Source organism: Schistocerca nitens, chromosome 8, assembly GCF_023898315.1.
Source record: "Schistocerca nitens isolate TAMUIC-IGC-003100 chromosome 8, iqSchNite1.1, whole genome shotgun sequence".
Classification (NCBI taxonomy): Eukaryota; Metazoa; Arthropoda; class Insecta; order Orthoptera; family Acrididae; genus Schistocerca; species Schistocerca nitens.
Genome location: NC_064621.1, coordinates 99,491,968 through 99,519,476, shown reverse-complemented (window position 1 = coordinate 99,519,476; position 27,509 = coordinate 99,491,968). Strand labels below are relative to the sequence as shown.

At 41.5% G+C, this 27,509-nt stretch overlaps 1 protein-coding gene across 1 annotated transcript in view; it reads left to right on the top strand.

Annotated features, from left to right (window-relative positions):
- Positions 1-6,567: 6,567 nt before the first annotated feature.
- The window catches only part of LOC126199422 (modular serine protease-like), a 270,462-nt gene continuing 249,520 nt past the window's right edge, over positions 6,568-27,509 (top strand). Inside the window, exon 1 of the mRNA XM_049936340.1 lies at positions 6,568-6,619. Coding sequence (XP_049792297.1) covers positions 6,568-6,619 — 52 coding nt within the window. The remainder of the gene's footprint in view (positions 6,620-27,509) is intronic.

The following is a 27,509-nucleotide window of genomic DNA, read 5'->3' as shown; positions in this document are numbered from 1 at the left end:
CTCAGTCACTGTTTCTTGCGTAATTGCTGCCTTTGTCTTCTTCACATTTTCACTTACTCTAACCGTTAGTCCTTTATTTCTTTTCAGAAAAGATTTTACCCACTCGTGCCCATGCCGATGGTTACGGAATCTTTTTTCAATCCTCCACGCTCGATTGAGAGATGCCTGTACAATGTCCCTAACATCATCATTCCTCACAGGAAACCCCCATTTCGTATAACACAATAGTTCTTCAACCAGGCTTTTTTACTCACTGTTCGTTAACACTTGTTGGCCTTCTGTTCTGTATTTGTTCCTTTCCTTGAGTTTGTCATGGAACTGCGTATTGCTCTGAAGCTTTCCGGTTGCTTAATTTTCTTGATTTGGCAGCTTTCACCGCATTTAGAAGAAATTCTGGTTTGTAGTTAGATTTCCGTGTTGGTCCCAGGACCTTTTTGTATACTTGCATGATCGGATTCACCCTATAAAAAGGCAATTTTGCAGTTAGGCCTGCATAGTGACTAAGAAGTATTAGCAACGTATAGAAAACGAAACTATGTCACTTAAGACATTCACATGCAAGCAATAATGTTACAGCTTAACAGTCACACTTCGGAAGTAATAGGCGCCAGCAGAAGTTTTCGCGTTGTTGTATTCATTAGACGAGTGTAACACAAGAATCACACACCTACTGACAATGCGATTTGCCGGTTGCGCACACTCCAAGACGCCATTGTTGTTGATAGATTAGTCAAGAATTCACGACAATGGTTAGCCGCAGTGTAATTGTTACAATGTTAAGCTCAGTTATCCAAACGTGGAAAAACCGGTAAATGATCGGATTGACACCATCTGGTCGTATTTTACGGTACTAGATCAGTACGTATGCCTCAGGGATAATTCCTTAGCACAGTATGTACCGAAACATTAATAAAATCCCTCGCTTCCTTCACAGGATAATCTGCAGTACATCCAGAAAGAGTAGGACTCATATCTATCCGTCGTGGTGGCATGACATCCCATTTTACAGACGGTAATTAGGTCAGACACTGATCGCACTGTTGTACAGTGGAATAATAAGGTGAGTGCGGGCGACTGAGACGTCGTCAAGTGGAGCACGTCTACCAGCTACACAACGGTGTCGTAACCGAATGTCAGCATGGGTGACTCGAAGTACAAACAAGCTGGGAGCTCGTTTTATCAGAATATTCCAGAGGGTAGCCATGAACAATTGATTTAGCACATTGAGAACAGTGCAGAGAAGACATAACACTCAAGTGTAAGGAGCTAAACGTTGTAACATTACCTAGAGATGTGATAAGAATGCCTTCCAGGTTGCTAACTTCGCATGAACGCCCTAAAACCTGGAAGATAAACACTAGAGCAGCCGAGAGCGTTGACAGAAAATAAGAGCGCACTCGGTCACCAGTGCGGAGGAAGGGCGATGGGGGAATCAATCACATCATCGACTGCTGTAAGCCTCCGCCCTCCTCAAGCTCATTCTAAAAGTGATGTCGTCCCACCTGCATCACTGGTAACGATGGAAGACCAGCACTATTAAGTTGCAGGATGCTCTTTTGAATTTAACAACTGTCTACAAACTCCCGCCAACTTGGGGTCTACTACTGCAAGTCTGCAGCCGTCCGGCCGTGGAGGGAAGTGGTGATCTACAAGCCACCCTCCTGCCAGTCACAATGGTGACTGACTGTAGATGGGGAATAGGCTGGTCTTCTCTGATCTGCCCATCAGCATGCTGTTCAACTTGTGCGCTGGGTGCCTGTGTCTGCACTACTGGGGCAGTTGTGTCACTGCCTTACCAACTGTAAGCTTGAAACGAAGGAACACGCGAAGCAGTACTGACCCTACGACTTCTCATAGAAGATAGGTTAGGAAAGGCAAACCTACGGTTATAAAATTTACAGACATAGAGAAAGCTTTTGACATTGTTGACTTGAATGTGGCAGGGGTGAAATACAGGGAGCGAAAGACTATGTATAATTTGTACAGAAACCAGATGGCAGTTATAACAGTCGAGGGGCATAAAAGGGAAGCACTGGTTGAGAAGGGAGTGAGACAGGATTGCAGCCTATTCCCGATGTTACTCAATTTGTATATTGGGCAAGCAGTAAAGGAAACAAAATAAAAATTTGGACCAGAAATTAAGGTCCAGGGAGAGGAAATAAAAACTTTGAGGTATGTCTATGACATTGTAATTCTTTCAGAGACAGAAAAGGACTTGGAAGAGCAGTTGCTGGAATGGTAGGGTCTTGAATAGAGGATATGAGATGAACATCAACAAAAGCAAATCAGGACAATGGAATGTAGTCGAAGAAAGTCAGGTGATACTGAGTGAATTAGATTAGGAAATAAGACGCTTAAAGTAATAGATGAGTTTTTATATTTGGGAAGCAAAATAACTGATGAGGGTCGAAGTAGAGAGGATATAAAATGTAGACTGGCAATGGCAAGGAAAGCGTTTCTGAAGAAGAGAAATTTGTTAACATCGAGTATAGATTTAAGTGTCAGGAAGTCATTTCTGAAAAGTATTGGTATGGAGTGTAGTCATGTATGGAAGTGAAACATGGACGGTAAATAGTTTGGACAAGAAGAGAATAGAAGCTTTTGAGATGTGGTGCTGCAGAAGAATGCTGAAGATCAGATCGGTAGATCACATAACCAATGAGGAGGTACTGAATAGAATTGAGGAGAAGAGAAGTTTGTGGTACAACCTGACTAGAAGAAGGGATCGGTTGTTAAGGCACGTTCTGAGGCATCAAGGGATCACCAAATCAGCATTGGAGGGAAGCGTGGAGGGTAAAAATCGTAGAGGGAGACCAAGAAATGAATACGCTAAGGAGATTCAGAAGGGCATAAATTGTAGTAGTTATTCAGAGATGAAGAGGCTTGCACAGGATAGAGTAGCATGGAGAGGTGCATCAAACCAGTATTTGGATAGAAGAACACTACAACAACAACTTATTAGTGATCTTGTCCTGTGAATTAGACTTGGCTCCGAGCAATTTATTATCCAAAGTTGAAACAAATGCAATAAAAAAGACGCGCTCTTCTATCACCATTTGTATATTCTGGAAATTATTTTGAAGCCTGATAAAGACATGTCTTACTTCAACGACATTGAGAGAGAGGAGTGGTACTTACCACAGAGAAATGATAGACTTCATCTTTTGTCACAGAACATGTCTCCTTGTCTTTGAGAAGTCACATGCACATTAATTTAGATGACAAGACAAAGATATTCGTTGACATTCGTTGTACAACCAAGAATTTTAAATGATTTCTTGCTTAATGTGAAAGTTACTTTACACTGTTTACAGAAAGAGGATATCCCCTTTGCGATGTGATGTTGTAACTAGAAAAGGCACCAAACGATGATGCTGTTGAAAGGTGGCACAACAAAACAAATCAGGTTATCGGTATCTCTCACCCTAGAACGAAGTATTTGACGCAATTCTTGAATAAGGAAGCGGAGCTTATGAACTGCAGCTACATGAAGCTGGAGATGGATATTGAAGGGAAGAAGAGTAATAAAAATTCTTGAAACTGGACGACAGGATCGAGAGAACTGTAAAAAATTATGAAGAGACTAGCAACTTCAGGTCCTGTTTGAAGACCATTGCCAATAACTGTAATACCCCCTCAACCGCATGGGTACGTCAGTTCAGAGGGTGGAGGAAGGCAACGGTAGAACCTGTACAACAGGACCAGGTATAGTGAAGCACTGTGGTAGCAAACCAATTTTCGAATTGATAACAGCTTTACTTGCTCACCAGTAAATAAAGTGTACTGCAGTTGTAGCATAAACATGATGAAGAGTGTGGTGTCACCGCCAGACACCACACTTGCTAAGTGGTAGCTTTAAATCGGCCGCGGTCCATTAGTACATGTCGGACCCGCGTGTCGCCACTGTCAGTGATCGCAGACCGAGCGCCACCACACGGCAGGTCTAGACAGACTTACTAGCACTCGCCCGAGTTGTACGGACGACGTAGCTAGCGATGCACACTGACGAAGCCTCGCTCATTTGCAGAGCAGATAGTTAGAATAGCCTTCAGCTAAGTCAATGGCTACGACCTAGCAAGGCGCCATTAGCATTACATAGCTTGTATCTAAAGAGTCTCACTTGTATCATCAAGAGCGATGTACCACAAGGATGGATTAAAGTTAAGTATTCCAGGAGCTACGTACTTTTCTTTATAGCATTCATTACGTATCCTGTTTCAGACCTATCTACTAGCCTGCGTGAGTTAACGCGTGCCTTTCGGCTACTTCCAAGTGGCGTGGTTGTCTTACTACACCACAACAAAGAGTATGTAAAATGAACGTGAATCTTTCGTCGCTGATGCTGTAATTTCCTAGAGCGAGTGAAGAGTTTTAAAAATAAATGTAATACAGTTAACAAAAATTGTGTTTCCTATGTTCTACTTACCTTAAATATATCCTTGAAGTGGTCTATCCTTAAACCATTTTTAAAGGTTTACTTTTCATACTATTCGAAGGCCATAATAACTGTTTAATATATGGTTGTGTACAGCTTGTTGGTTTCCATTTAACTTGAATTATACTAACACCTGTTCTTCATGGGCTGTTTGATAAAACTGCTCTTTTATCTACCGTGTGAGATAGATCGAGGAAAAGTTTATCACCTCGAAATGGCTAACAAAAATGACATGGTGGAGCTTAACGTGAAAAAGCAGATTGTTCAAGTAGTAGCCCATGTTTTCCGATCTGTAATCAAGCAGAAAGCTGTAGAATATGCCTGTAATAGTAGTATTTGCATCCACGTATTTCTTCGTACTACATATTTAAAACAAAACAAAGACCTAGTTTCTCGGACTGATTTTTTCGAGCAGTGTAGTAATACGAATTTCTTAGGTAGCATCAGTCTATGAGATGATAATACTTTAACACTTCGGAATGAGATTCATAAATTGTTCTCTGGGGCATGGCGTTCACTTTAAATATTAACACGGTTTTAGCTACATCTCCATGGATACTCTGCAAATCACATTTAAGTGCCTGGCAGAGGGTTCATCGAACCACCTTCACAATTCTCTATTATTCCAATCTCGTATAGCGCGCGGAAAGAACGAACACCTATATCTTTCCGTACGAGCTCTGATTTCCCTTATTTTATCGTGGTGATCGTTCCTTCCTATGTAAGTCGGTGTCAACAAAATATTTTCGCTTCGGAGGAGAAAGTTGGTGATTGGAATTTCGTGAAAAGATTCCGCACCAACGAAAAACGCCTTTCTTTTAATGATTTCCAGCCAAAATCCTGTATCATTTCTGTGACACTCTCTCCCATATTTCGCGATAATACAAAACGTGCTACCTTTCTTTGAAGGTTTTCGATGTACTCCGTCAGTTCTATCTGGTAAGGATCCCACACCGCGCATCAGTATTCTAAAACAGGGCGGATAATCGTAGAGTAGGCAGTCTCCTTAGTAGGTCTGTTACATTTTCTAAATGTCCTGCCAATAAAACGCAGCCTGTGGTTAGCCTTCCCCACAACATTTTCTGTGTTCTTTCCAATTTCTGTTGTTCGTAATTGTAATACCTAGGTATTTAGTTGAATGTATGGCTTTCAGATTAGACTGATTTATCGTGTAACCAAAGTTTGTGGATGACCTCACACTTTTCGTTATTTAGGGTCAACTGCCACTTTTCGCACTGTTCAGAAATTTTTTCTAAATCGTTTTGCAATTTGTTCTGATCTTCTGATGATTTTATTAGTCGATAAACGACAACGTCATCTAAAAACAACCGAAGACGGCTTCTCAGATTGTCTCCCAAATCGTTTATATAGATGAGGAATAGCAAAGGGCCTATAACACTACTATGGGGAATGCCTGAAATCACTTCTGTTTTTCTCGATGTCTTTCCTTCAGTTGCGTCGAAGTGTGACCTCTCTGACAGGAAATCGTAAATCCAGTCACATAACTGAGCCGATATTTCATAGGCACGCAATTTCACTACGAGCCGCTTGTGTGGTACAGTGTCAAAAGCCTTTCGAAAATCCAGGAATACGGAATAGAACTGAAATCCCCTGTCAATAGCACTCAGCACTTCATATGACTAAAGAACTAGTTGTGTTTTCACAAGAACGATGTTTTCTAAACCCATGTTGATTGTGTGTCAATAGACCGTTTCCTTCGATGTAATTCATAACGTTCGAACACAATACATGCGCTTGTTGAATTAAATCACAGCTGTGGTCCTTATTTCATCTGCCGGTAAAGTGCTTCCACTTCGAGCAGTACATCGTATTTACACTTTATCTGGTAGTCTGTAAAATGCACGCCAGTCAAAGGAAATCATCGCAAACGATTAATGAATGTATATTAAGACCTTTATTCCTGTTTGTTAATACAGGTTGTTGCAGAGACAATGAATGATCTGCTTTAAATTGAGCGCAAACTTCCGTCAAACCTTGGTGTCTGCAAATCACCATGTCCGAATTTCGCCAGCATTCCTTACCCTGTAACGGTATTTGCGTCTTTCAAGCGATCGCTACAGGCTGCTGGCTTTCCGTCGCTGGGCAGGCTGTCCGTTATCCGGCAGTGTATAATGGGCCTCCGACGAGGGCAGTTTTGTGCTCTATCTCTGCTGCTCATTTCCTGTAAGTAATACTCCTTGTAAACATTCAGTCTTCCTCTGCGTATGATAGTTTTGAATAATATTGTTCTTAATGGAAGTTGTATACGTTTACTTACCGAATTGTTTCACTAGACCTACAAGAATGACATGTCAGCAACATTTCAAACAATCCGTACTATTTGTTGAGATCACGTATCCAGTTTGTGTTAGTAGAGTTGTGCCCCAGACGAGTAGGCCTGCCAATTACAGAGCTCTCTCCCGTTTATAGACTGCTTGTTACTGCATTTGCCGTTATCTACACGCATGGAACCTTTTTGTAAATATACTTCTGTTGAAATGGAAACACTCTCTATTGTAGAAAATGAGCTGTGTTGTACCAGTAATAGTGGGGGACCACTGACGTCTTAATGTTTCTCAACGAAAATATAGTATCGTAACCGTGATATGCTTCTAGGACGCGAAACAAATCCGTTCTGTGATAAATGCTGCTACGGGGAACATCGCAAGATTCTTTTTCTTTTGTTTCAAAGCCCGAACTTCTGTTTAAGATACACTTAAACAAACGTGTACAAAACTTTCGGTGAAAGGTAAAAGCCCTAATCTTGAGGCAGTGCAGTACATCGGTAGCATTCAGATATTACAAGTACTCGACCACGTCACACGTTCCAAGCCTATGGAACTTCAGATTCAAGGTAAACTACTCATCTCTCTCTCTCTCTCTCTCTCTCTCTCTCTCTCTCTCTCTCTCTATATATATATATATATATATATATATATATATATATATATATATATATATATATTTGTTAGTACGAGCGGTTAAGGACTCGGTACGTTTCAACATTGTTCATTATTCCAGTAGTGAACGTATGAACGGTCAAACTGCAGTATTCCAGTCAACCGTCAAACAAATGGAAAAATACATATATATCCCGTATATAAGAACATACGCGTCCAGAAAACTGTTTTTAATCAAAATTTCATAAGTAGCGGAATAATCAGCTACCAATATATGGAGCAAAAAGTTTTTTGACGGTATTTGATAACAAAGACTCACATCAAAAATCAAGTTAACTTACTGTTCTGTATATATTGTATTTCAGTGTGTATATACGTATTCCTTCTCGCATATATTTCTATGTAGTACGAGCGGTTAAGGACTCGGTACGTTTCAACATTGTTCATTATTCCAGTAGTGAACGTATGAACGGTCAAACTGCAGTATTCCAGTCAACCGTCAAACAAATGGAAAAATACATATATATCCCGTATATAAGAACATACGCGTCCAGAAAACTGTTTTTAATCAAAATTTCATAAGTAGCGGAATAATCAGCTACCAATATATGGAGCAAAAAGTTTTTTGACGGTATTTGATAACAAAGACTCACATCAAAAATCAAGTTAACTTACTGTTCTGTATATATTGTATTTCAGTGTGTATATACGTATTCCTTCTCGCATATATTTCTATGTAGTACGAGCGGTTAAGGACTCGGTACGTTTCAACATTGTTCTTTATTCCAGTAGTGAACGTATGAACGGTCAAACTGCGGTATTCCAGTCAACCGTCAAACAAATGGAAAAATACATATATATCCCGCATATAAGAACATACGCGTCCAGAAAACTGTTTTTAATCAAAATTTCATAAGTAGCGGAATAATCAGCTACCAATATATGGAGCAAAAAGTTTTTTGACGGTATTTGATAACAAAGACTCACATCAAAAATCAAGTTAACTTACTGTTTTGTAGATATTGTATTTCAGTGTGTATATACGTATTCCTTCTCGCATATATTTCTGTGTATTAAAACGTTTGAAAGACAATTTCCTATTATGTATTGCACTTCCATGTAGTGTGCAGAATTTACGGTACGACTTTGTCAAGAAAACCATACCGTATTAGATTTAGTTTTTGCCATTAATAAATTGAACGAGTTACTGTTTTAATCTCTTAATTCCGATAGAATAATCTGACAAAAAATGGCTCTGAGCACTATGGGACTTAACTTCTTTTCTTTTTATAAAACTTTTATTAAAAAAACAATATTACACATTCCAAATACATACTACGTTATACATACATGAAGTTATTTAAACAAAACGGTTTGATCATTTCAGTTGCGCTGAGGTTAAGGAAAGACAACAGAAGATTGTGTTACTGACTAAATCACCAGAAAGAATTAAATTAAACGCAAATACTTGAGAATGGCGGAAAGGAGATATATAACAATGTTGACTAGCCTTCCAACTACACTTTCTGGACATTAATTGAATCTAAGTATCTGAAGTGATCAGATCTATATAATCAGTCTTTCACTGCAAAAACAAGGCAATGTGCCAGCCATTGAATATTACATTTATCAGATAGAATCTTATGGTTTTAACCAATCGATAAGGACATTTCTATAAAAACTGTCTATTTCCAAATTTCTAGTATAAGCCAATAATGCACCTTTAATGTTTTGTGTTTGGCAATATTAGACACACAATCTCAATGTCACATAAGTTCTGTACATTAGCTTATAAATTTCAAAAAACTAGTCTCTGAAGTAGAAAAAGCACACATCATAAATATACTGTAAAATCTTAAATAGTATCCTTAAGGTAACTACAATACATCACTGTCAACACAGTCTTCTTTTTTTATATTCACCAATGCCCATTCTTTCAAATACAATTTTTAGCATATTACCGAACTTTTTCTTGTGATTCGAATAGATTTTACTTTTGTGGGACTCACACAGCATGTGTACATTGAACTCTATGATGCTATCGGATCCTAATTTGTTAAGGACGTAGTTAACAAAATTTCCCAGCAACCAGTACACAGCGTTATTTTTTGCTTCTTGGAAATAGCGTGCTTCAGGCCTGTGTATCAATGACAGCGATATATACTCAGGGGATGTTCTTGTAATCCAAGCTATTTGCTCCCGGATCCACTTCCAACTATTCATGTGACCACTGCAAGTATATATATGAATTACTGTGTCAACTAGATGGCATTGTTGACATAAATTTGTTTCACAGAGTCCGATTGCGTAGTCTTTCATTGGTGGTAACTATGTTGTTAACTGTCTTGTACCATGACGTTTTTGTATTAGACGTGAGCACATTAGAACTAATGTTTTTCCAAATCTCAGTCCACTCAATGTTTGGAAACTGTCGTTCTATTTTGTTTCTTCCTTCGCTTTTATTTCGTTCCCGCATTATGGCTCTCGATGTTGTGTCGGGACTGCCTGAGTTCGACACTGACATAACTAAACTCAACATAGAAAATCCTCACGTGCTGTAAGCGACTGTTGATATTCTGCACGTCAGTCGGGGGAATCAGGCTTGGAGGTTTAATGATCTCGAAAAGTTGGCTGGTTATGCTTTCTCGCGAGTCTCTTATTAAATTAACTTGCCTTTTGATAAAAAGAGCAGAGGCTTTATCCGTTATATCTGTTAATCCTAGTCCACCATTTTTAGGATCTAAAGTGACTACTTTAGCAGGTACTCTGAACACTTCACCTCTCCACAAAATTTTTGTGATTTTGAACATTATTCTCCTCGCTATCATTCTCGGTATTGGAAACAGCTGGGCAGTATAATAAGCCTTAGCAAGGATGCATGAGTTGATATACTGTGTTCTTTGAACTTGGTTCATATATCGAGTTAAATTCTCTACAATGGCTCCTTGCACTTTATCTGCTGCAACTTGCCAATTTAAAGCCGTCATTTTCATAGGACATGCTGTCAGGGTGATCCCAAGTGTTTTATGTTGTCGGACTAATTTTGCCCACTCGACGTTGACATTATCAAAACCTCTGAGATTTAACATCTTACTCTTTTTCCGTTTGCATTGGCTCCAGATGCTCTACGGTACGAATCAATCACTGTTACTAGCGTGGTTACCTGGTCATTATTCCTTATAATAACCCCTATATCGTCAGCATAGGCTCTTATAACTGTTTTATTTCCTGATAATGTTAAGCCTTTTAATCTGCCATGGACATGTCGGAGGAAAGGTTCCAGCGAAATTGCGAAGAGCGACATGGACAGAGGACTTCCTTGAGGAACACCTCGTTGTATTTGCATCGGCGTGGATTGTTGACAATTCACCGCTATTTTAGCATTTATTCCAGTTGCTATGTTCTTAATCAACTGTATAACCCTATCGTTGAAACCTATTTTCTTCAATGTCTGTAGAAGATATTCATGGTGTACTACTTCGAACCCCTTATAAAAATCTAAAAACAATAAAGCATACTTTATGTTTGTTACAGAAGTTATTGCAATGATATCCCTGAATTCCGCTAGATTTTGAAAAATGGTTCTGCCTTGCGCACAGTTCTGATGTTGACTAATAATTTTATCTGTAAGGCATGAAATTCTCTTGTTTATTATTCTAGCTATTAATTTATAATTTAAATCTTTGTTTCCATTATTTTTTGGCACCAGAACAATTTTACTCTCCTTAAACTCAGTCGGAATCATTTTACCCTGAATAACCTCATTTACAATGTCCGTGATTTTCGCACCTACTATTGGCCCGTAACGGATGTATAACTCTCCTGGCAGACCATCCGGTCCTGGGGATTTTTTTGGTGGTGAGGCGCACAGAGTCTCATACACGTCTTCTTCACTGACAACCTCGAGAAAATTTTCGTTGTCATCTTCTGTCAGCTGTGGGGCTAGGATGTCAAGGAATTCTTCCACGGAAGCATCACTACTTTGATGTACAGAATATAGCTCGCAATAATAGCGATAAATCTCGTCCATGATATCCTGCTGGGTTCTGAGAATCGTACCGTGTTTTGTTCGAATTTATTCAGTAAAAGTCCGTCTCCCGTTTTTCGTAAGCTTCACTAAATGATATAGGGAAGTAGTTTCATCTGCTGACACCGAATTTGCCTTCGATTTAATTTCAACCCTTCCATTTGACTTCTCTTGATATTAAGTAACTTGGCTTTGACTTTTTTGATGTCTGCTATCCGAAGTGAGGAACCTGCTGAGACTTGATCATATAGATCTCTCAAAACGGAATAGTAATACTCTGTAGTGCATTTCATTTCCCTTGCTCTCTGGGCACTGTATTGAATAAGAACTTTCCTCAACTTTGGCTTTGCCATTTTAACCCACCAGTCAATAGCAGCGGCATATCTACTACGGGCTCGCAGGCATATTGCCCATGTTTCTTTAATCAGATCTTCTAAATCATGATTTACTAACAAGGAAGTGTTCAAATTCCACTGATTCTTGAATCGGCGAACCGGCTGTCTTGTTATATTTATGCAAGCTAAGACACTTGAATGGTCTGAAAAGTGCTTAGGAATGGTTTCTACTTTTGTCACGGAAGTTACAAGATTTTTAGAAATATATAGTCTATCAATCCTGCTACGTGATGTTGCCGTGACATAAGTGAACTCAACAGTGGAGGGGTATTTGATTTCCCATATATCCTTTAATTCTAAACCAGTAACTAATTGTTTTAGTTCACTTGAGAAATTAAAATTAGGTAACTGATCTTTTCGATTTAAAACACAATTAAAATCACCTCCAAGTAATAACTGTCTTGGCGATTTCCTTAACAAGTATATCAAGTCATCTTTGAAGAAACGTGCCCTGTCAGCTCCATGAGAACTTCTTGAAGGGGCGTACAAGTTGATGATAGTCACATCATCGACATTTAGTCCTATTCCCCTTCCGGATTCCAGACATTCCACCTCGCTTACTGTAATCCCTTCCCTCACCAACATAGCTGTTCCACCACTTGTTTCGGGAGACACATTTTTTTATGTAACTGACAAAACTGGGAATCACCAAATCCGAAATTAGAACTTCTTGTAACAGGGCAATATCAGTCGTGGATTCGTACAAAATTCCTTAAGGGCCGATAATTTCAAACCGGTCGTGGTTTTATTTATGTTTATAGTGGTGACAGAATAAGATTGCGTCATTGTGCTGTCACTATGTAGTTGTTTTGTTGAACTAATTTAGTTTACTGTGGTTCAGGGTTCAGTTAAGCTGTAACAGTTTTCTCGGAAGGCTGAACATGGAATAACACTTCAATCAGTTTATTAGTTACCGTCCCGTTTTTTTCTACTTCTGATGTTTCTCTTGTACCGCAAGCAAACTGATTTCCTGGTAAACTTTCCGATTTTTCCTCCAGTGGTTCATGTACGACCGTTTGGGACTGAACAGTGTTTGGGCTTGGGTCGTCCCTACCGGATTTTCCCTTCCCTTGGTTACGAGCTACATTCTCATTTGGTTGCGTCGGTATTTTACTTCGCGGCTTATCTGGAGCAGCAGCAGACGCTTTAGCAATTACGGTTGCCGGCGCCTGCCCTGAGGTGTTGACCGTGATTTCAGTCTGGCCACCACTTCCTCGTTCTTTATTAATTTCACTCACTTTCTGATTGAGGGAAACAAATGGAGACTGCAGTTTTGCAACCTCTCCCTGAATTTGTTTATTAACAGACAGATTCTGATCTTTGCAATCGGCTACTGCACCTGTTGTTTCTTGCAAATTAATGCTGCTTACACCCCCTTCATTTTCTGGTACCGTATGTTTATTATCTTTCTGTTCATTAGTTTCCATTCGCATTTTGCCTTCAGGTTCCTCTGCCTTCTCATCGCACTGTTTTTGCTTGCGAAGTGAGGGAGTGGGACAAGACAGCTCGTCCTCTGAACAACTATCAGTTATCTCCAGAGATCGTTTTTTCTGTTGCGTTTCAGTTTCACGAGTAGTGGCAACAGGGTTTCCTTTTGTTGTAACGGGGGAAATTGACTGTTCTCGTGAAGGGAGACATCAGCTTGGCCCGCTGCGTTAACATCCTCAACCAGTTGTTCTGGGCTATTCTTTGGTAACAGATCATTTAAGGTAAGCTTCTGACGCTGTATCAAATTACTTTTAAGAACAACAGTTCGCCGCGGACATTCCTGTCTGAAGTGGCCGGTTTCGTTACATATATGACATGTAGCTTCCTGACCTGTATAAACAATTTGTGCCTTATACCCACAAACAGTTTTGTGAGACGGAATATTCGTCTTAACGTCCATCTCTACACAGCGGACCCCGTTAAAACACTGCAGTTTAAAGCGAGGCGACCATCTTTCATTTGCAATTGATTTAACGTCTCCGTAGTTTGAAAGAGCTTCCTTAATCTTATCATTTTCAATTTCAATGGGAAGATTCAAGACACGAACGGTTTTGTAACGAATGTCCGCTCTATAGATGGAAACCTTACTTTTATAACCATTTCTATGCACAAAATCTGCTTCATAGCCCCACTTTCGTAACACTTTATCAACAGTCGAAGCACTGATTAACTTGACAAAAAACACAGTACTTTTCCTGATCCAGTTGCCAGGTATGAACGGTTTCAGAATTTAGACCAATTACCTGTGTAGTCCAGTCATCTATTTCCAGGGATGTCGGCTGAACAGGACGGGATTCCTTGTCAAAAGCAAATACCAGAGTAATCTTCCTGAGGTTTGTAGCCATGGTTAATTCAGCGAAGCAATTTCGGTTAAACAACCGAAATTCCAGGTAACAGCAGCTAGACCAGAAAGAGCGATCAGATCACAAGGCACAGGAACGAACACGGACGGCACTCGGCGAAGCACAAGTACAGCGATGTAAACACTGAAGTACAGCGCAACAGTTACCAGCGGCCACTCGCGAGCGCCGCTGAAACGGAACTGAACCTAGAACTTAGAACTACTTAAACCTAACTAACCTAAGGACATCACACACATCCATGCCCGAGGCAGGATTCGAACCTGCGACCGTAGCGGTCGCGCTGTTCCAGACTGTAGCGCCTAGAACCGATCGGCCACGACGGCTGGCAATAATCTGACACTTTGTACGCCTCACTTGTACTGTTCAGTTGCGTACAGTTAGACGTGAAGTGGACTTTTCATGAGACTCAACCTGAACATTCTCTTTATGTCGAATTGCAGTTGCCATGTGTTCTTCCATGCGTCCAATGAATCGAACTATGTAACTCTTACTACAAGCTTCCTCATAGATCACTGCACTCCCTTCGCAAGCTGGTTAGAGATCTTAAAAGATCTGTTTTTCTTTAGTAGGCGTCCAGTAGCATTTAATCGAAAGCTAATTGAAATATTACATACATTTAATTCACCAGTTAACCTATATCTATGGATATGATAACTTGTATTAATGTATGCAGAGTGGGAGTTAGCTTTCAAATGAATGGTGTTTTGAAATTGTGTACTGCTTGCCTTGGAGAGGGCTTTATTTGTCGCCTACCACCCGCCCTCCACTCCAAGTGGGTCATTTGGTTTGTACTCTGTTTTTAACTGTAGATGTTTTGGTACTAAAGCAAATGATAGATATGTCTAGGCAAAGTACGTAGTAAATAAGTACATAGTAAATGGCACGTGCATATCTACCATAATTTGTTCTGTTGGTAACGGAAACGAACACACCGTCACGCAACATTACCCATCACAGCAAAGGCTTAGATGTGAATAATTTTTTCTTCATGGTGTGTGTGTGTATGTGGGTCGGAGGGGGGGGGGGAGGAGGAGGGAAGGGCGGATGTTGAGTTCTGTTGAAGTACAAGTTCTTCATTCAGATCCCGAGATATGAGCATCTTAACTTTCATAAACTGTTTCAGCATTTAGAAATGGAACGCGCTTTGCATCTACAGAAAATTCTAATACAAGTGATTAGAAATAAAAGCACTGTAGTAAAAAAAATTGAGATGGGCCTATGTGTAGATGTTGATGTACATCACTCCATAAATTGCGAGTTTTTAGTGTTCATAAATTGCATGTTATTTGACACTCCAAATCAAATTATTTCCTTCTCAGCATTGTTTGATCTTGATACAAAGTACCGGTACCTTATGAAACACAGCACACATGTGAATAAATGTGCAAATCATTAGTCATTCTGAAGATTACTGTTTCTGAAAAGTATTCGTCCTAGAAGCGTTTTAGGGTTAAATATAAGAAGCGTGAAGAGTTTGACAGAGCACTGAAAGACCTAAGTCGAAACAAGGCCCCGGGAGTAGACAACACTCCATTAGATCTGCTGAAAGCCTGGGAGAGCCACGCCTAACAAAACTCTACCATCTGGTGAGAAAGATGTATGAGACAGGCGAAATTCCCTCAGACTTCAATAAGAATATAGTAATTCAAATCCCAAAGAAAGCAGGTGTTGACAGATGTGAAAATTACCGATCTATCAGTGTAATAAGCCACAGCTGCAAAATACTAACGCGAATTCTTTACAGACGAATGGAAAAACTGGTAGAAGCCGACGTCGGGGAAGATCAGTTTGGATTCCGTAGAAATGTTGGAAGATGTGAAGCAATACTGAACCTACGACTTATCTTAGAAAATAGATTAAGGAAAGGCAAACCTACGTTTCTAGCATTTGCAGACTTAGAGAATGCTTTTGACAACGTTGACTGGAATACTCTCTTTCAAATTCTGAAGGTGGCAGGGGTAAAATACAGGGAGCGAAAGGCTATTTACAATTTGTACAGAAACCAGATGGCAGTTATAAGAGTCGAGGGGCATGAAAGGGAAGCAGCGGTTGGGAAGGGAGTGAGACAGGGGGTTGTAGCCTGTCCCCGATGTTATTCAATCTGTATATTGAGCAGGCAGTAAAGGAAACAAAAGAAAAATTCGGAGTGGGTATTAAAGTCCATGGAGAAGAAATAAAAACTTTGAGGTTCGCCGATGACATTGTAATTCTGTCAGACAGCAAACGACTTGGAAGAGTAGTTGAACGGAATGGACAATGTCTTGAAAGGAGGATATAAGATGAACATCAAAAAAAGCAAAACGAGGGATATAAAATGTAGACAGGCAATGGCAAGGAAAGCGTTTCTGAAGAAGAAAAATATGCTAACATCGAGTATAGATTTAAATGTCAGGGAGTCGTTTCTGAAAGTATTTGTATGGAGTGTAGCCATGTGTGGAAGTGAAACATGGACGATAAATAGTTTGGACAAGAAGAGAATAAAAGCTTTCGAAATGTGGTGCTACAGAAGAATGCTGAAGATTAGATGGGTAGATCACATAACTAATGAGGAGGTATTGAATAGAATTGGGGAGAAGAGGAGTTCGTGGCACAACTTGACCAGAAGAAGGGATCGATTGGTGGGACATGTTCTGAGGCTTCAAGGGATCTCCAATTTGGTACTGGAGGACAGCGTGGAGGGTAAAAATCGTAGAGGGAGACAAAGAGATGAATACACTAAGCAGATTTCAGAAGGATGTAGGCTGCAGTAGGTACTGGGAGATGAAGAAGCTTGCACAGGATAGAGTAGCATGGAGACCACAACAACAACAACAACATAAGAAGAATTGCATGTAATGTTGGGAACATCCATATCAAGTGTCTTTTTCTGCAGATGAATGTATAAATTGGGGTCTCTTCCGAAACCCTAGTATATATTTCATCCAAATTTGACACACAAACAACAGACTTAATGAGCATCAGTACTCTGAGGTTCATAAACTTCTAGCTGCAGTATGAGCGAAAGATAAGACAAAAACAATTTTTGTAAACCCTGCCAGATTTGCTGTCCTATATGACTGGCGAATTGTATGGTAATGGTATCAGCTTGCGTTATCAACCTCTTTTGTAGTGCAGGAGTAAGAAACGCTTCTGAAGCTCTCAATGTGTAGACGCCCTACACAATAGGCGTGTTGTGTTGCGGCAGTTCTATTGATTTGCTTTGCAGCGGCTACATCTGCAGATGGGAATAGCTGGGAGAATTCGAGAGGGGTAGAGTGTGCGATGAACAGAAAGGGGGCAGGGGAGAATGGATAGGGCGAGATGGCGCAGGAGTGGATGGATATAGATAGATATAGAGAGCCCAGAAGGTAATAGACAGTGAGAGGGGGCAGAAGGGGATGGGCAGAGAGTGTGTGAAGGAGGAGGAGGTGGATGTAGTGGACGGCAGAGGAGTGATGTGATGGACAAAGAGAAAGAGAGAGAGAGGCAGTGGAGATGGTAGAAAGAGGTAGGACAGGAAGATGCAGGAGCCAGGTAGAAAATGTAGTGCAATAGTGGGCAGGTGCAAAAGGAAGAGGGGGAAGGAGATGAATAGAAATTGGGCGGGGGGGGGGGGAGAATGAGGACAGAGGGAGGGGAGGCAGATATGGTTGAAGAGAGGGGACAGAGGAGATGGACAAATAGAAGGATCAGGAGGAGATAAAGAGACAGAGAGAGGGGGGGAGGAGGAGACATTCAAGTAGTTGGGAGGATGATGTGGAGGAGACACAGAGGGGGAGGGCGGGGAGGACACAGAGAGATGGAAAGAGGAGGTGGTATGTACAATATACGCACATGCAGACGAAGCCTCGGTGCAAAGACTAGTATGTCCTCCTAAATCACTTTATCATTGCAACCAAACATAATGCATATACTACTTGCTACATGGCAACCAGGACTGTGGGGGTTAGAACCTCATAGTTCCCTTAGGATTGGAAATATGGGCAAATAAGCATTTTCACCCCTAATATGCAGGCTGCTCTCCACAACACGCATTTTTGTGGTTAGTATCGGTATGTCTAGCAGGGGCAATACAAGTGGATGGGCATGGGGCTGAGCAGAGAGATTTTTTTTTTGGTCATCAGTCTACTGACTGGTTTGATGCGGCCCACCACAAATTCCTTTCCTGTGCTAACCTCTTCATCTCAGAGTAGCACTTGCAACCTACGTCCTCAATTATTTGCTTGACGTATTCCAGTCTCTGTCTTCCTCTAGCTTTTGCCCTCTACAGCTCCCTCTAGTACCATGGAAGTCATTCCCTCATGTCTTAGCAGATGTCCTATCATCCTGTCCCTTCTCCTTATCAGTGTTTTCAACATATTCCTTTCCTCTCCGATTCTGCATAGAACCTCCTCATTCCTTACCTTATCAGTCCACCTAATTTTCAACATTCGTCTATAGCACCACATCTCAAATGCTTCGATTCTCTTCTGTTCCGGTTTTCCCACAGTCCATGTTTCACTACCATACAATGCTGTACTCCAGACGTACATCCTCAGAAATTTCTTCCTCAAATTAAGGCCGGTATTTGATATTAGTAGCCTTCTCTTGGCCAGAAATGCCTTTTTTGCCATAGCGAGTCTGCTTTTGATGTCCTCCTTGCTCCGTCCGTCATTGGTTATTTTACTGCCTAGGTAGCAGAATTCCTTAACTTCATTGACTTCGTGACCATCAATTCTGATGTTAAGTTTCTCGCTGTTCTCATTTCTACTACTTCTCATTACCTTCGTCTTTCTCCGATTTACTCTCAAACCATACTGTGTACTCATTAGACTGTTCATTCCGTTCAGCAGATCATTTAATTCTTCTTCACTTTCACTCAGGATAGCAATGTCATCAGCGAATCGTATCATTGATATCCTTTCACCTTGTATTTTAATTCCACTCCTGAACCTTTCTTTTATTTCCATCATTGCTTCCTCGATGTACAGATTGAAGAGTAAGGGTGAAAGGCTACAGCCTTGTCTTACACACTTCTTAATACGAGCACTTCGTTCTTGATTGTCCACTCTTATTATTCCCTCTTGGTTGTTGTACATATTGTATATGACCCGTCTCTCCCTATAGCTTACCCCTACTTTTTTCAGAATCTCGAACAGCTTGCACCATTTTATATTGTCGAACGCTTTTTCCAGGTCGACAAATCCTATGAAAGTGTCTTGATTTTTCTTTAGCCTTGCTTCCATTATTAGCCGTAACGTCAGAATTGCCTCTCTCGTCCCTTTACTTTTCCTAAAGCCAAACTGATCGTCACCTAGCGCATTCTCAATTTTCTTTTCCATTCTTCTGTATATTATTCTTGTAAGCAGCTTCGATGCATGAGCTGTTAAGCTGATTGTGCGATAATTCTCGCACTTGTCAGCTCTTGCCGTCTTCGGAATTGTGTGGATGATGCTTTTCCGAAAGTCAGATGGTATGTCGCCAGACTCATATATTCTACACACCAACGTGAATAGTCGTTTTGTTGCCACTTCCCCCAATGATTTTAGAAATTCTGATGGAATGTTATCTATCCCTTCTGCCTTATTTGACCGTAAGTCCTCCAAAGCTCTTTTAAATTCCGATTCAAATACTGGATCCCCTATCTCTTCTAAATCGACTCCTGTTTCCAGAATGAGATTTTCACTCTGCAGCGGAGTGTGCGCTGATATGAAACTTCCTGGCAGATTAAAACTGTGTGCCCGACCGAGACTCGAACTCGGGACCTTTGCCTTTCGCGGGCAAGTTTGGAAGGTAGGAGATGAGGTACTGGCAGAAGTAAAGCTGTGAGTACCGGGCGTGAGTCGTGCTTCGGTAGCTCAGTTGGTAGAGCACTTGCCCGCGAAAGGCAAAGGTCCCGAGTTCGAGTCTCGGTCGGGCACACATTTTTAATCTGCCAGGAAGTTTCGACTCCTGTTTCTTCTTACATCAGACAAATCTTCACCCTCATAGAGACTTTCAATGTATTCTTTCCACCTGTCTGCTCTCTCCTCTGCATTTAACAGTGGAATTCCCGTTGCACTCTTAATGTTACCACCGTTGCTTTTAATGTCACCAAAGGTTATTTTGACTTTCCTGTATGCTGAGTCTGTCCTTCCGACAATCATATGTTTTTCGCTGTCTTCACATTTTTCCTGCAGCCATTTCGTCTTAGCCTCCCTGCACTTCCTATTTATTTCATTCCTCAGCGACTTGTATTTCTGTATTCCTGATTTTCCCGGGACATGTTTGTACTTCCTCCTTTCATCAATCAACTGAAGTATTTCTTCTGTTACCCATGGTTTCTTCGCAGCTACATTCTTTGTACCTATGTTTTCCTTCCCAACTTCTCTGATGGCCCTTTTTAGATATGTCCATTCCTCGTCAACTGTACTGCCTACTACGCTATTCCTTATTGCTGTATCTATAGCGTTAGAGAACTTCAAACGTATCTCGTCATTCCTTAGTACTTCCGTATCCCACTTCTTTGCGTATTGATTCTTCCTGACTAATGTCTTGAACTTCAGCCTACTCTTCATCACTACTATATTGTGATCTGAGTCTATATCTGCTCCTGGGTACGCCTTACAATCCAGCATCTGATTTCGGAATCTCTGTCTGACCATGATGTAATCTAATTGAAATCTTCCCGTATCTCCCGGCCTTTTCCAAGTATACCTCCTGCTCTTGTGATTCTTGAACAGGGTATTCGCTATTACTAGCTGAAACTTGTTACAGAACTCAATTAGTCTTTCTCCTCTTTCATTCCTTGTCCCAAGCCCATATTCTCCTGTAACCTTTTCTTCTACTCCTTCCCCTACAACTGCATTCCAGTCGCCCATGCCTATTAGATTTTCGTCCCCCTTTACATACTGCATTACCCTTTCAATATCCTCATACACTTTCTCTATCTGTTCATCTTCAGCTTGCGACGTCGGCATGTATACCTGAACTATCGTTGTCGGTGTTGGTCTGCTGTCGATTCTGATTAGAACATAGCGTTCTCGCTTCCCACGCCCGGGTTCCCGGGTTCGATTCCCGGCAGGGTCAGGGATTTTCTCTGCCTCGTGATGGCTGGGTGTTGTGTGCTGTCCTTAGGTTAGTTAGGTTTAAGTAGTTCTAAGTTCTAGGGGACTGATGACCATAGATGTTAAGTCCCATAGTGCTCAGAGCCATTTTTCTGATTAGAACAACCCGGTCACTGAACTGTTCACAGTAACACACCCTCTGCCCTACCTTCCTATTCATAACGAATCCTACACCTGTTATACCATTTTCTGCTGCTGTTGATATTACCCGATACTCATCTGACCAGAAATCCTTGTCTGATGGATTGTGAGATGGAGGGGGAGGAATGAGGGAGAGAGAGAGGGAGAGGAGGGAACAGGAGGAGGCATCTTGTGTAGGCAGTATTGACATTCGTTGCAAGGTCTACATTTTCGTATGGGCACAGCTGAGCAGAGTGAGAGGGGCGATGATTGATTTTTAGCGAGGGGGAGGATGAGGTGGACAGAGAGATGGGGGGAGGAGGAGGAGATAGACAGGACAGAGGTGGAGGAGATGATGAACAGAGGGGTGAGGAGGGGATGTACAGAAAGAGGTGGGTAGGAAATGGACACAGAAAGGGGGGAGGAGGGGAGATGCAGGAGGAAGGTGCAGCGGGATAGTGGGCAGGTGGAAAAGGAGGATGGGGGAGGAAGAGATACGAGGGCTGTTCAAAAAGTAAGGGGACTTCTCAAATACCACAGGCAACGTACATTCGATTATCAATCTTTTTTTCGTTATGTTGGTACACATGCCCCGATCAGATGTTCACAGTCTATAGCATACTTCGTTTATTTTTGACAGATAGAAAGGTTAGACGTGTTTCCGTGTGCTCGGTGATTTTCGATTATTGTAAAAAACAGGGCAAAGAATTTGCATCAAATTTTGTGTGAAAAATGAAATCAAGTGCTCCAAAACACTTGAAATGTCGACAGTGGCATAGGGTGAGTCTGCTCTAAGTAAAGAAACGTTTACAAGTGGTACAAGCTTTTCCAAGATGACCCAGAAGATGCCAATGACGGACCTCGCTCTGGAGCCCCAGCACATCAACAACATATGATAACGTCGAAGCCGTGAAGAAAATTGTTTTGGAAAATCGTCGAATTACAGTAAGAGAAGTTGCTGAGGGTGTTGGCATATCCGTCGGCTCGTGTCATGCAATTTTTAGGATGTTTTGGGCATGAGACGTGTGTTAGCAATGTGTGTTCCAAAACTTCTCAATTTTGATCAGAAGAACCGTCGCATGAGCATCGCTCAGGAGCTCTTAAATGATGTCAATGATGAACCTGACCTGCTCGAAGGGGTCATAACCGGTGACGAAACATGGGTTTACGGTTATGACGTCGAAACCAAAGCCCAATCGTCCCAATTGAAGCATCCCAGAGAGCCAAGACCGAAAAAAGTACGCCAAGCTCGATCAATTGTCAAAGTTTTGATCACTGTTTTTTTCAATTACCGTGGCGTTGTGTATCATGAATTTTTGCCTGAAGGTTGTACGGTCAATAAGGAGTATTACCTTTACATTATGCGCCATTTGCGAGGCACAATACGCAAAAAATTTCTGTAGTTGTGTAAAAACAATTCATGGCTTTTGCATCACGACAATGCATCTGTTCGTTCATCGTTGCTTATGAGAGATTTTTTGGCCAAAACAACACGACAGTCATGCCTCAGCCACCATATTCACCGGATTTGGCTTCCTGCGACTTTTTCCTATTCCCAAAACTGAAGTGGTCGATGAAAGGACGAAGATTTTCAATGATTGAGGTAGTAAAAACTGCATCGCTGGAAGAACTCAAGGCTGTACCAAAAAGTGCTTATGAGAAGTGCTTCGAGGATTGGAAGAAGCGTTGGCACAAGCGTATCGTATCTGAGGGGGATTATTTTGAAGGAGACAACGTGAATATGGATGCATAAATAGATATTTTTTCATAAAAATATAAAGGCACCTTACTTTTTGAACACACCTAGTATGTAGCATGTCAAGCTTTTCCTGAAGCAGTGCCCCCAGTATAGCTTGGTGTTCATTAGTAGACTTTGGAGTTTTCGTGACACCATGTTGCTTGCCAATCTACATGAGGTGACAGTAAGTAGCACTGCTCTAGCCCTTACACAGTGAACTGCTTGAACTTCTGCTGTGGCGTTTGCTTAATTTCATTTCATGTAGCTACAAATACAGAGTAACAATGAACTATAAGTATATGAAATACACACATCAAAAAAAGTTTTGCATCACCTCGGTTCCGAGAGTTCCGGAACCTGTACAGAAATTTGGAATAGAGACCAAAATAAACATCATTTCCGCCCTTTTTATTGCTCATGAAAACCACACGTTGCATGTTGTACCACAATACAGCGAGACCTTCAGAGGTGGTGGTCCAGATTGCTGTACACATCGGTACCTTTAATACCCAGTAGCACGTCCTCTTTCATTGATGTATGTCTGTATTTGTCGTGGCATACTATCCACAAGTTCATCAAGGCACTGTTGGTCAGATTGTCTCACTCCACAACAGCGATTCGGTATAGATCCCTCAGAGTGGCTGGTGGGTCACGTCGTCCATAAAAAGCCCTTTTCTGTCTCTCACGCATGTGCGATAGCGTTCATGTCTGGAGAACATGCTGGGCACTCGAGTCTAGCGATGTCGTTATCCTGAAGGAAGTCATTCACAAGATGTGCACGTTGGGGGCGCGAATTGTCGTCCATGAAGACGAAGGCCTCACCAGTATGCTGCCGATATGGTTGCACGATCGGTCGGAGGATGGCATTCACGTATCGTACAGCCGTTATGGCGCCTTCCATGACCAGCAGCGACGTACGTCGTCCCCACATAATGCCACCCCAAAACAGCAGGGAACCTCCACCTTGCTACGCTCGCTGGACAGTGTGCCTAAGGCGTTCATCCTGACCGGGTTGCCTCCAAACACGTCTCTGACAATTGTCTGGTTGAAGGCATATGCTACTCATCGGTGAAGAGGAGGTGATGCCAATCCTGTCCATTCGGCATGTTGTTGGGCCCACTGTACCGCGCTGCATGGTGTCATAGTTGCACAGATTGACGTCACCATGGACGTCGGGAGTGAAGTTGTGCATCGTGCAGCCTATTGTGCACAGTTTGAGTCGTAACACGACGTCTTGTGGCTGCACGAAAAGCATTACTCAACATGGTGGCGTTGCTGTCATGGTTCCTCCGAGCCATAATCCGTAGGTAACGGTTATCCACTGCAGTAGTAGCCCTTGGGCGGCCTGAGCGAGGCATGTCATCGATAGTTCCCGTCTCTCTGTATCTCCTCCATATCCGAACAACATCGCTTTGGTTCACTCCGAGATTCTTGTTGAGAGCACAAAGTAACAATGCGGACGCGATCGAACCTCGGTATTGACTGTCTAGGCATGGTTGGACCACAGATAACACGAGCTATGTAGGTCCTTCCCGGTGGAATGACTGGAACTGATCGGCTGTCGGACCCCCTCCGTCTAATAGGCGCTGCTCATGCATGAGTGTTTACAACTTGGTGCGGTTTAGTGAAATCTCTGAACAGTCAAAGGGACTGTGCCTGTGAACATACACAGTCAACGTCTATCTTCAGAAGTTCTGGGAACCTGGGTGATGCAAAACTTTTTTTGATATGTGTAAAATCGTCATAACTTCTGAACGTTTTACATTAGGTCGTTCAAACTGCATAGTTGGCCATGGGAATCATGGGAATTAGTATGGCTTGGAGATGAAGCCCACTTTCATTTGCATCAGTTCGTCAATAATAAAAATTGGCGCATTTGGGGGACTGACAATCGGCATTTCGCGATCGAGAAATCTGTTCACCATCAACAGGTGACTGTGTGGCGTGCAGTTCTAGTCACGGAATAGTCGGTGTGATATTGTTTGATGGCACGGTGACAACAGAGCAATACATGTAAGTTTAGGAAGATGATTTCATCCCCATCATTGTAAGTGACACTGATTTCAACAAGATGTGGTTCACGCAAGACGAAGCTCAACCCCATCGAAGCAGGAGAGCGTTTGATGTCCACGAGGAGCACTTTTGGGACCTCATTCTGGTTCTAGGATACCCAGAGGCCATTGGCATGGGCCTCGGTTGGCCACCATATTCTCTGGATCTGAACACTTGCAACTCATTTTTGTGGGTCTATATTAAAGACAAGGTGTACAGCAATAACCCCAAAACCATTGCTGAGCAGAAGACAGCCATTCAGGAGGCCATCGACAGCATCGACGTTCCGACACTTAAGCAGGTCATGCAGAGTTTCGCTATTCGTCTGCGCCCCATGATCGCCAACAATGGCAGGAATATTGTACGTGTCATAACCTAAATCCGAATATCTGTAGTGACGTTTGCATGTTGAATAAAGTGTGTGCACGCCGTAGTTTGTAACTAAGTTTTTTATATGTAGTACAATAATTGTCACCCTGTAAGTAGCACATGTGAAAATGAACATGTAACGCGCTTTCACGATACCTTGTTACTTTCTTGCGTCATTCTCATCACAGCAAGTGGTCAGATTGTAGTGCGAGCTGTAAATGTTGTCGCCATTATGGGAGGCTGCGACCCATAACATTCCTCATACGGCGATGGACAATAGTGCTTAGCTGTTTGTACCTTACTTTCTCCGGTGAGATGACACAGGAAAGGTTGAACAAGGCATACCACTAATGGCTTATGGTAAAAAAATAAGGACCGCCGTACCGGAGTTACATAAACAGAAAATACTATCAAGGCTGCATGCTTTAAAGCGTAATTTCCAGCTTCACATATCAAGGAAAGTAACGACAGTCCTTTGTAACTATTACCGAAATGAAATATGAATCGAAAGCAAAATTATATTCAGGAATACCAACATACAGGATGGCTTTGTGGCCTCTCATCTTCCACTACACAGCATGCCCTGAGGGTATGGTAATTCCATCCCCCTAATTGAGGACTGAAACGTTTTCCGTTCGCTTGCGAACATTTATTCTATAACGCGCAATACATATAAAATCACATTTTCAACCGTGAAGTGTTTTTACCCTAACGAGGCTGTCTTCTGGAACATAACACTTATTTTTTAACACATTTTAAAGGCCACTAGAAACAGGCTATTTATGGCTTATTTAAGTGGCAACCCCCTAACCTTATTATTGAATAGATGATGCCGAAATTACGATTACTGTCATGTAATGTTAACAAGATTAAATTAACACGGTACGGTCTTGGACGGTACCGATATGTTCCAAAGGGCCAGGCGCGAATATACGGTGTTTCCATGGCGTCATATCTCGTGTTCTATTGATCGCAGAGATAAGGGTCAAGTGTTTTGGTCAGCCCTTTGTCTAGCGACCATTTGTATACCTTTTGGGAGAACGGGCAGACTGTAACTGTCATATTTTAGAGGTCAAAATTTTAACATCAGGCAACATATAAAGGTTTCTGAGAAAACTTCCAAAAAACTGTTTTTTTGTGCGCGAAAATTAACAATTGTGAGGATGGCCAGATCTGTAATTCCGGTTCATAGCAGATCGTCAAAATATTTACCATATGTTCTTAAGATGATGTTTTCGGAGAACCTTGAGACTTGTTTCGGTATACCTGTCAGCGAGATTCAGAGGTTCAAAGTTACCGTACTTATGCGAGTAAAATATGAGAAAATGTAGTTTTAACTGACGTGGTGGACACGTGGCAAGAGTTCTAGGGTCACCGCAAGTGTTTTGAGGACTCGAAACTCTATTTTTAGTCAGCATTTTATCACCAATAAAAGTTTGACGCGCTGTCTCCGTATAAAAGCGTCTTAACATGCCAGAAAGGAAATTAAAGTGAATGTCAAAAATTGTGTAAAACAGAAAAGACTGCAAAATCATTAAAATATTTCTAATAACATTTTTACTCTTTTAAAATACAAATCAAAAGTCGGGAGTTTTCGATGAATTGCAATCGATGACTACAATAACCAGGAAAAAATTATTTTCTGCAAACCATATGCATTACGCTGCACAATTAAAGGATTACTTTTTTCAAATCTCGTAATTGTCTCCCAGTACGACACAGACTTTTGAGATTTGGCTAATAAGGTGCGTACAACATTCCTATGTGAGGGTGGAAAAGAGTGGAGCCCTGTATAAAATTACTCAGCTATCTTCACTTATTGTTATTTGTATTTTGCCTATACTGTGAGCCTTTTATACTGAGATGTTTCCCACACCAGCTTGTGCTGTGGCTCTATATGTATGAGTGATTGTGTGTGTGTGTTCTGTTGTAGTGAATACATACACAGTTGGTGGGACACAGGGCGATGGGTGAAAGTGCTTTCACACTATACGCTTCCGCTGTTATGGCGGCCTGCTCTAGATGTTGCAAATGCTGTATTGAAGCTGAAAGTATTAA